General features: G+C 43.3%; 1 protein-coding gene across 1 annotated transcript; it reads left to right on the forward strand.

Annotated features, from left to right (window-relative positions):
- Positions 1 to 201: 201 nt before the first annotated feature.
- On the forward strand, positions 202 to 1,543 carry LOC311113724 (cannabinoid receptor 2-like; the record flags this gene model as incomplete). Its single annotated transcript, XM_084157031.1, has 2 exons — positions 202 to 277; positions 444 to 1,543. 2 exons carry the CDS (start codon positions 202 to 204, stop codon positions 1,541 to 1,543), a joined length of 1,176 nt encoding a protein of 391 aa, XP_084013157.1.
- Positions 1,544 to 9,793: the final 8,250 nt, after the last annotated feature.

Genomic DNA, 9,793 nt, shown 5'->3' on the forward strand with positions numbered 1-9,793 from the left:
AAGTACAATTTGAGATGCACCATTCAGGAAGTTCTGTTTAAACTGAGATAATGTCTCCATCCAGTGGTCACATTTGATACTGTTTGATGACTTCTGACCCATCTGAATTTCTCTGGGTACATACAGTATGAGAACAATGTCCATACATTTCCCCTCTGCACCTCTAAATAGATCTCAGAGCTAACCCCTTACCTATAAGAGATGGATGGATGGAAGGAGCCTGTAGGAGCCATGATGTCCAAAGACAATGGCAGCACCACCACAACATCACCTCTGGGTATGTATATTAGAATATTATGTCTCATCATATTTTAAATAGAATAACTTTGTAATAGAGACACATTAAATATTATGATGATGATGATTGGTAATGTGAGTTCACATTGGCTGCCATGCAACAAATGCCAATCACTGATGTCTGAATTGTATTCCTGTGTCAACAGTCAACCAGTCCTGTGAGGAGCTGAAGTGCTATATGGTCCTGATCGAGGTGGAGAAGAGAGCCATCGGCTCCATTTGTTTCCTGGCCGGACCCTTCACTTTCCTGGAGAATGCGTTGGTCCTGGGTGTGATCGCCACCACCGCCGCCCTGCGCCAGCGCCCCTCCTACCTCTTCATCGGCAGCCTGGCCCTGGCCGACGTCTTTGCCAGCTGCTTCTTCACCACAAGCTTCCTGGACTTCCACCTATTCCACCGCCTTGACGGCCCCATCGCCTTCCTCTTCAAGCTGGGTGGTGTGACGATGGCTTTCACCGGCTCGGTGGGTAGTCTTCTGCTGACTGCTCTGGACCGCTATCTGTGTATACATCAGGCGTCTAGATATAAAGTGGTGTTGACGCGCCGCAGGGCCCTGTTGGCTCTCCTGGCCCTGTGGAGCGCCACCATCCTCATCTCTTTCCTCCCTCTGATGGGCTGGAGGTGCCCCACAGGGCTCAGCCCGCCCTGCTCGCTCCTCTTCCCATACATCGACCACCGCTACCTGGCCTGCTGGGTCGTCTTCATCCTGGTGCTGCTGTCACTCATCCTGGGCGCCTACGCCCTGATCCTGTGGAGGGCCAATCGGCATGAGGCCTCCATGACGGGCCTCCAGGGGGCGCCTATCGGTGGTCAGGCCCGCATGCGGATGGACATCCGTTTGGCACGTACCCTGGGCCTGATTCTGCTCATCATGGTGGGCTGCTGGCTGCCAACCCTCTCCTTCATGCTGGTAGACGTCTCGGTGCAGCTCACACACGCCCAGCAGAGGGCCTTTGCTTTCTGCAGCACCATGTGCCTGGTCAACTCAGCCGTCAACCCACTGCTGTATGCCCTGCGCTGCCGGGAGCTGAGGGTGGCATTGATGCGGCTGTTGGGGGGCCTGAGTGAGAGGCTGGGGTGCTGCCAGAGGCACGTAGGGGGAGACACGACCCCTGCACTTCCCTTAAGCGAGGGCAACAGCTGTAGCGCGCACTCCGAGGGTGAGGCGCCCAGACTCACTAGCTGCCGACAGAACACAGTCTCAGAAATGGTGGACAAGCAGCAGCTGGACATGACTGGGAAATAAGAAGGGAGGAGAGGCTTACTGTATATCAGGGTTATAGCAGTGGAGTGTTGTGAACTTGTGTTTCTTCTGTTGTGTTCATAGCGTTAAGGAGGTAATGTCTCTAAAATGAACTGTGATAACAGGGACCAAAACAAAGATATCGACCATGTTAGCATAAATTGGGTTGACCCACCTACGAGCCAAGTCACTCAGAGATAATATTATTTCATAATTTGTCCAAGGGACATTATAGATTTTTTTTATTTTTTACAAACCAGTAGAAATTAGGGGAATTATTCCAAATTAACACATTTGGGAAAACAACAGCATTGTTGGTGTTGGCAGTGTAAAGGTAGATAGCTATGTGTATCCTATGCTTGTTTTCGCTTGAGTGTTTGTCCTTTAGCGTCCAGAAGAGGATCCTGTCGGGTTCCCATCTGCACATAAATACCTCTCCTGAACAGAGGCCCTGTGGATTGTAAACAATGTCCTCCACATGTGACTGCAAGCAGTGTCGAGATCAGGGGCGTAGGCAAGGATGGGCCTGGGTGGGTCCACTCAGAAAAAAAAGTGGTCCACTCAGATTTTGTATTATTTATTTTAATATTTTTTTATGCTCTTTACTTGTCAGTGTTCCAAATGGGACATTATTTGTCTTTTTACCTAAATATGCAAACACTATCAGAATTCATAGCAAGCAGTGCACTGGGTTAGTTAGATTTGATTAAATATAATGGAACAGATTACCTGGAATGACATAACTTGCCAAAAAGAACAAACTGAAAGTCACACCCCCAATGAGCCACGAATATGACTGCATTGAGGCATATGTCACTGTGCTTCTATGGCTATATGCACCATGCCACTGCCTATTTAATTTGTTCATTTAGCAAACAAGACAGCTCATAATCCAATGCCTTTATTACAGTCAACACATCTATATTTTAGCTGTAATTAGCTTTAAAAATGCTACATTTTCTCTCAGCTTCATGGCAAAATGTGTAGAATAGCATGAGATTAGTAAAAAAACTGCACATTTTCCTCTCTGTCCCATGGCAAAATGTGTAGAATTGCAGGAAATGTGCTTTAAAACACCAACATGTTGTCTCAGCAACATGGCAAAATGTGTAGAATAGCATGAGATTAGCTATAAACTGCACATTTGTCTCTGTTCCATGGCAACATTTCTGCAGGCCCACCCACAAATTTCTGCCTACGCCATTGGTCGAGATAAGTGGGGCACAGGTCAGAAAGATAGAGAGTCACCCAACACAGAGCGTAGAACCCTATTTTCTATAGAACACTACAAATGGCAACTATAGTTCACAAAGTCATTTTAGTAGATCGATCACAAAACAATCAAACACAAAGGTGTAGATGTTTTGTCTTAATTAAAAAAATAACATTTTATTTGTCACATGCTTCTTAAACAACAGGTGTAGACTAACAGTGAAATGCTTAATTGCGGGTCCTTTTCCAAAAATGCAGAGTTAAAGATAAAACATAGAAATAGTGGTATGAGGAATAAATACACAGTGAATAACGAATAACAATAACGAGTTACAATAACATGGCTATATACAGGAAGTACCAGTACCGAGTCGATGTGCAGGGGTACTAGTCTAAGCAATAGTCTAAGCTCTAAGCCATTAAAAGTAATGCCAGGCTGTATACACATGAAAAAAAAAAATGATATCCCTTAATTAGTCAATCGATTTCTTCTCTTCAGCTCCCAGTCTCCTGTTAAAGTGACAAACTACACTGCTGCTAAGACAATTTGGTGTCTCCTCTGCAGCCTTTGAAAGAAAGTGTTGGGTGTTTATAGTCCCCCCTCCCTACCAGATAAAATCAAGAGGACAATCCTTCTGAACACAGATGACAGTCTGGAGACAGGGAGTCTGCCATTTCAGGTCAGAGAACAGTGGGGAAAAAAGACAGACAGCATGGTTTCTGTGAAGGGGTGAGATGGCAGAAACTATATATAGAGAGAGACTGAGTCATTTCTGGGTAACAATTAAGTACCTTACTGTGATTGTTTTCAATTAAAATGGTCAAAAAGAAAGAAAAAAAAGTTTCTTAGCAAAGAGCAATGTCTGAGAGTGGTCTGAGTGGGGAGGGGCAAACTGAAAACTAGCTGTTAATGGCAGAGAGGTTTGGAACTCTTTCTTATAGACGGGTTGTCTAACAATGTCACGAAAATGATGTGCATGCATCGATGTGGCCGGAACGACTGTGTGATCTCACTCTCCGCTGCAGATATGACTGGGGGATCTCGCTCTCCGTAGGCCTCTGGGCCAGACAGAATACCAGGATGCGTACTTAGTGCATGCGCTGACCAGCTGGCAATGTCTTCACTGACATTTTCAACCTATCCCTCACCCGGTCTGTAATACCAACTTGTTTCAAGCAGACCACCATAGTCCCCTTGCCCAAGAACGCCGACGTAACCTACCTAAATGACTATCGCCCACGTAGCACTCACAGCTATAGCCATGAAATACGTTGAAAGGCTGGTTTTGGCTCACATCAACACCATCATCCCAGACACCTTGGACCCACTCCAATTCGCATACCGCCCCAACAGATCCACAGATGACGCAATCTCTATTGCACTCCACACTGACCTCTCCCACCTGGACAAAAGGAATACCTATGTAAGAATGCTGTTTGTTAAAACGGCCAGCTTCAGTCAGCTGATTCTAGCCATCCCTTCTGGTTAGTTCTAGTCAGGCAGCTTAGTCTCCCATTCAGAGGACCCCCACTTTTGTTAGTCGCTTATTGGTTAATGTCATGCCAAATACTTATCACCACATCTCGTTCAGCCTATCAGTGGCCTTGATTCCCGGGACCAGTTTCAGTTAGTCTATGACCCAGCACGCTGTGTGCAGTGTTGCCAATTTAGCGACTTTGTCGCTATATTTAGCGAGTTTTCAGACCCCTCTAGCGACACATTTTCAAAAAAGCGACTAGCGACAAATCTAGCGAATTTTTCTGGTGTTATTGGAGACTTTTGGAGACTCTGACGTGAAAGCACGTATCGTTCTTACTCTTCTCGACGAGCAGCGGGTGCTGCAGTGGGCCCCACCCTGGGCCAGCTGCAGTCAGAGCAGGAGATGTTCACCCCTCCGCGTCCACAATGCAAATGAATCGCGCATGCGGGAAGCCGCCGCTGGCTGATCCCGCCCTGGCTTACATTCAGGGCGGGATGTAAATGTAGGGTGTTTTTTACTCACTTTTTGTCTCTCCCACAACGTTTTTCCTCTCTCCACAGTGTCCATCACAATTACATGCACATGGCCAATTATGCAAATTAGGTGATGACGTCATTTAGCCACTTCTAGTGACTTTTAGGACAGCCAATAGCTACTTTCCTTACTGAGGAGTTGGCAACACTGGTGTGTGTGGTCAGAAATGTGCTTTCCCCATCCTAATGAGCATTTCCACAGTTTTCCCTCCTGCTGAACTTTTCCTCCTGTGGACTGAATCCCTGTATGTCTGATGTTTAATTGTGCGTGCATCTAAACGTAAGTGCCTTGAAATCTGTGTCATATTATGTGGAGCTAAGTTTTGTGGTCTATTGTGTATAATTACCGTGTGTTGAGCTTGTTAGCTAGCTCGCGCTCCTGCTAGCGTTAGCACTACCGTTAGCATTTTGCATTGGAATGCATTTTAGCATGACTGTTAGTGATTAGCCGTTTATTAGCATTTCTCATTTATGGTGCTAGGCTATTTTCTATTCTATATATATATATATATCACTCATGCTCATTTTATTTATATTATGTATACATTTCAACATTACTGTAATGTTTATTTGAGCACATTTGCCTGAGTTTCATGTGTACAAATCTAATAGTTTGTGTAGTCTATTGCCATGTGACTAGGCCTAATGCCTGCTGTAGTGTATAGCCCAGTCTATTGCCATGTGACTAGGCCTAATGCCTGCTGTAGTGTATAGCCCTTGCTGTTATATACTTACCTGTGCTAGCTTATACAGCCATGGCATTCATATTATAGCAGTGCTATAGTCTACATGTTCTTTCTCCGCTTTCCTTTCAGAACCACATAGTTAATGTCAGTTATCACTGGACATGATTCTCAGTTATCTGAACCATGAGTGGTCAGATGTGTGTTTGATGTGTGTATGTGGATGTGGACATCTTATTCCATTAAACTCCCCTTAACCTGAACACCCGCCTCATCCTTGTTCTGACTGGACAGTCTGTAGTGGTTGCTACCAGCCTGAGGCCAGCACCTAAGGTTGCTTATTACATTCATGGTCCTTCGATTCTCTACAACACTCCACTCTATTTTACACTGTTCATTGATTACAGCTCAGCATTCAACACCATAGTCTCCTCCAAGCTCATCAACAAGCTCAGGACCATGGGACGGAACACCTCCCCTGCAACTGGATCCTGGACTTCCTGACGGGCCACCCCCAGGCGGTGAGGGTAGGCAACAACACATCTGCCACACTGACCATCAACACAGAGGCCCCTCAAGGGTGTGTGCTTAGTCCCCTCCTCTACTTCCTGTTCACCCACGACTGCGTGGTCGCACACGACTCCAACACCATCCTCAACTTTGCTGACGACACAACAGTGGTAGGACTGATCAACAACGATGAGGCAGCCTATAGGGAGGAGGTCAGAGACCTGGCAGTGTGGTGCCAAGACAACCTCTACCTCAACGTCAGGAGCTAATCATGGACTACAGGAAAAGGGAGGGGCGAGCACGCCCCAATCCACATCGATGGGGCTGTAGTGGAGCGGGTCGAGAGTGTTCAAGTTCCTCTGTGTCTACATCACTAAGGAATTAACATGGTCTACACACACCCACACCGTTGTGAAGAGGGAACGACAGCGCCTCTCCCCCCTCAGGAAGCTGAAAACATTTGGCATGGGCCCTCAGATCCTCAAAAAGTTATACAGCTGCACCATTGATAGCATCTTGACTGGCTGCATCACTGCTTGGCACGGCAACTGCAAGGCACTGGACCGCAAGGCGCTACAGAGGGTGGTGAGTACGGCCCAGTACATCACTAGGGCCAAGCTCCCTGCCATTCAGGAATTCTATACCAGGCGGTGTCAGAGGAAAGCCCAAAAAATTGTCAAAGACTCCAGCCACCCAAGCCATAGACTGTTCTCTCTGCTACCGCACAGCAAGTCTGGAACCAACAGGACCCTGAACAGCTTCTATCCCCAAGCCATAAGACCGCTAAACATGACTGCTAAATAGCTAATCAAATGGCTACCCAGACTACCTGAATTGAATTGTTATTCATTATTCACTGTGTATTTATTCCTTGTGTCACTATTTGTAGTAAAAAAAAATATATCTTTATCTGCATTGTTGGAAAAGGACCCGTAAGTAAGCATTTCACTGTTAGTCTACACCTGTTTTTTACAAAGCATGTGACAAAGAAAATTCGATTTGATTTGAAGCCGTGTTTTGTTATGATTCTGAACGGTCAGATAGCTAGCAACAATGACAAGAAACTGTCATGTGGGGAATCGTAGGTGGCTCATTTCAGCTAGTTGTATCTTGTTCTTGATACCATGTCTTTTGCGTTATTTTGACTTATTTCATTTTAATGCTAATTAGGGCTGTCAAAAATAGCGCGTTAACGACGTTAATTAGTTGTTTGCTGTTAATTACGTCAATTTTTTTAACGCATTTCACGCATGCGCAGTGTGACAAATTATTCAGGTCAGGAAAGTGGTTGGGAGCTAGAGGCGAGATGGAGCAAGGTGAGCAAAGTGGGCCTATTGACGGATTCAAATATAAAAAGAATGATGATGGTACAGTTAACAAGTACAAGGTTATTTGCAAGATTTGTAAGAAGGAGTTTCAATTTCACCGGAGCTGTTCAAGCTTGAAGTACCATGTCAACGCCAAACATGCGTTTGCTGGGCCGTCAGATTCAGCAAGTGGTTTGCGCCAGACCACGCTGAATGTTTGCAGGCAATTAACAAAATCAACCTCAGATAATTTGATATCTAGCCACTCCTGCAACCACTGTTCCCTGTGAACGACTTTTCTCAGTTGCAGGTCACATTGTGAACAAGAAAAGGTCAGCTTTACTTTCAGAAAATGTGAACAAGTTAGTTTGCCTCAGCAACTGGCTGAAAGATGATGAAGCTCAGTAGATTTGAAAGGTGATGTTCAAACAAAAAGACCAGTTTCAGTGCAACATGTTATAGTAGTTAGCAACTGGATTTTTGAGCAACTGGATTAAAGAATGGAGGAAAAGGTAAAAGATTGTTCTTTGGTTTGATTTAAAAGTTTTATTGAAAATGTTTTTTTCCACAGATGACTCAAATTGTGCAAAAATGTGGTAGGTCACTGTTATGATTTGACTACATTTATTGCTTTCTGTTCAATTGAATACTGTAAATTGTACATCCTGGTTAAGAGGAATGCCAAAGAGGAAGTGATGGAACATTACAAAGACAAATATTATGGTGTGTAGTATGTTTCAGCTTGATTTAAAACACCATTATTTGGCTGTGTTAATAAACAGACATAATATGAAAATTATGTATCTGTGTCCTGTTATTTATCTTTTGGTATGCATTTCAGAAAAAAAATGGTTAGGATTCAGGTGTAATTGCAAATAGTGATTAATCATGATTAATCCACTGAAAATTCTGATTAATTTGATTAAAAATTTTAATCATTTGACAGCCCTAATGCTAATATGACTCAAATTCACTATCTAGCTAACCAACAACTGTAACGATGTATTTGAGAGACAACAAGTGCTTATTGTGCAAATGTATTTATGTTTTCAATAAACATTTGGTGACTAAATATAATTTACATGTTGTCAACAATGTAAGCCAACCCAATCTGTTTTGCCTCATAGTTGCACACGTGTTGGTTTTGTTGCTAAACAACCAATCCGTCTATTGGTCTATGAACTAATTCACCGCCTGTTGATGTCACCAGGCAGGCAGGCCAAAACTCCATCCCACCAACAATTTCAGGCGGTCTTTTCAAACAGCTCTTACACTAAAAGGGCATTATCGTAATTTTCCCAATTTCACAGTATTATTCCAACGTCATAGTGTGGAAATATATATATATATATATATATATATATATATATATATATATATATATATAAAACACAGAGAAATCACATTTTGACTGCACTAGGCCTTTAAGACAAGGTGGCAGACAAGATGACCACAGATAATACATCCATGTCAATATATAAAGCATGTCCCTCTCAGGTACTAGGGACCAGAAACACAATGAATAACTCACTAATGATTTGACTTCAATGTTTATGTGCAACCATACATGACATGTTACACTCTGAATGAAAAATATGAGGATGTATGAATCGAAAAGGACATGCAAAAGGAAACCTCCCTTGTGCAGAGGGCTCTAGGCTAACTGGTACACAATGCAATGTATCCTTTCACCTGCAGTGTCACAATGGACTCAGTATGTCATTAAACGCATCACAATGAGCAAATGTTTAGGACGGATTCTTGCAGAGACCGTGGCATATTAACCTATGAGGAACCTTGGCAAAATCTATCAATTTGTGGTTCAAAGGTTTTCCCTGTGATATTCTTTGCAATATTGAAAACCCATGGATGAAATAATATGAAGGCAAAAAGCAAGAGGGGAGGTGAGACTGCAAAGTAACCAGAACTAATTAAATTGAGCATCTAGAGCTAGCCTGGGTGCCAGTCTGTTTTTGCTATCGTGCCTACTGTCACTCATTGTCATGTTTGTCTTGGCAATAAGCAATGTGGTTGGAAAGAGCAGCAACAGATCTGCTGCTCTTGCTTGAGTTGCTCAACAGTAATTTATAAAGACATCATTTATGGGAAGTGAAGGGACATTTGAAACGCCCTTGGTTTTCATTGATGTATGTAAAGGGGGAATACAGTGTTTTAATTTAGTATTTATAAAGAACATGATAGACAACAGATACTTACTGTAGCCTACCTGTTAAAAGGAGCAGAGCAGTCACTCTCGTGAACATCAAATTTGAGTTAAACTGAAAACAGTCGTCATAAAAGAAAAGGGGTGGATGACAAGAATAAACATGTAAAGTAGTACATTTATTGACAAAATGTATCACACATGTATGTAGAATCGATAATATTTTAAATAAAATCTAAATATCACAATTATGCTCTATACGAGAAATTCTACGTGAATAAGTTTTTTCTCCGAAATCTACATTCACCCTCTTTTTGTCGAATGGTACGGTCGGCGCTTGTGACGTTTTAGAAATTCAGTCGG

Source organism: Coregonus lavaretus (genome assembly GCF_964263955.1).
Source record: "Coregonus lavaretus genome assembly, chromosome: 3".
In the NCBI taxonomy this organism is placed as follows: Eukaryota; Metazoa; Chordata; class Actinopteri; order Salmoniformes; family Salmonidae; genus Coregonus; species Coregonus lavaretus.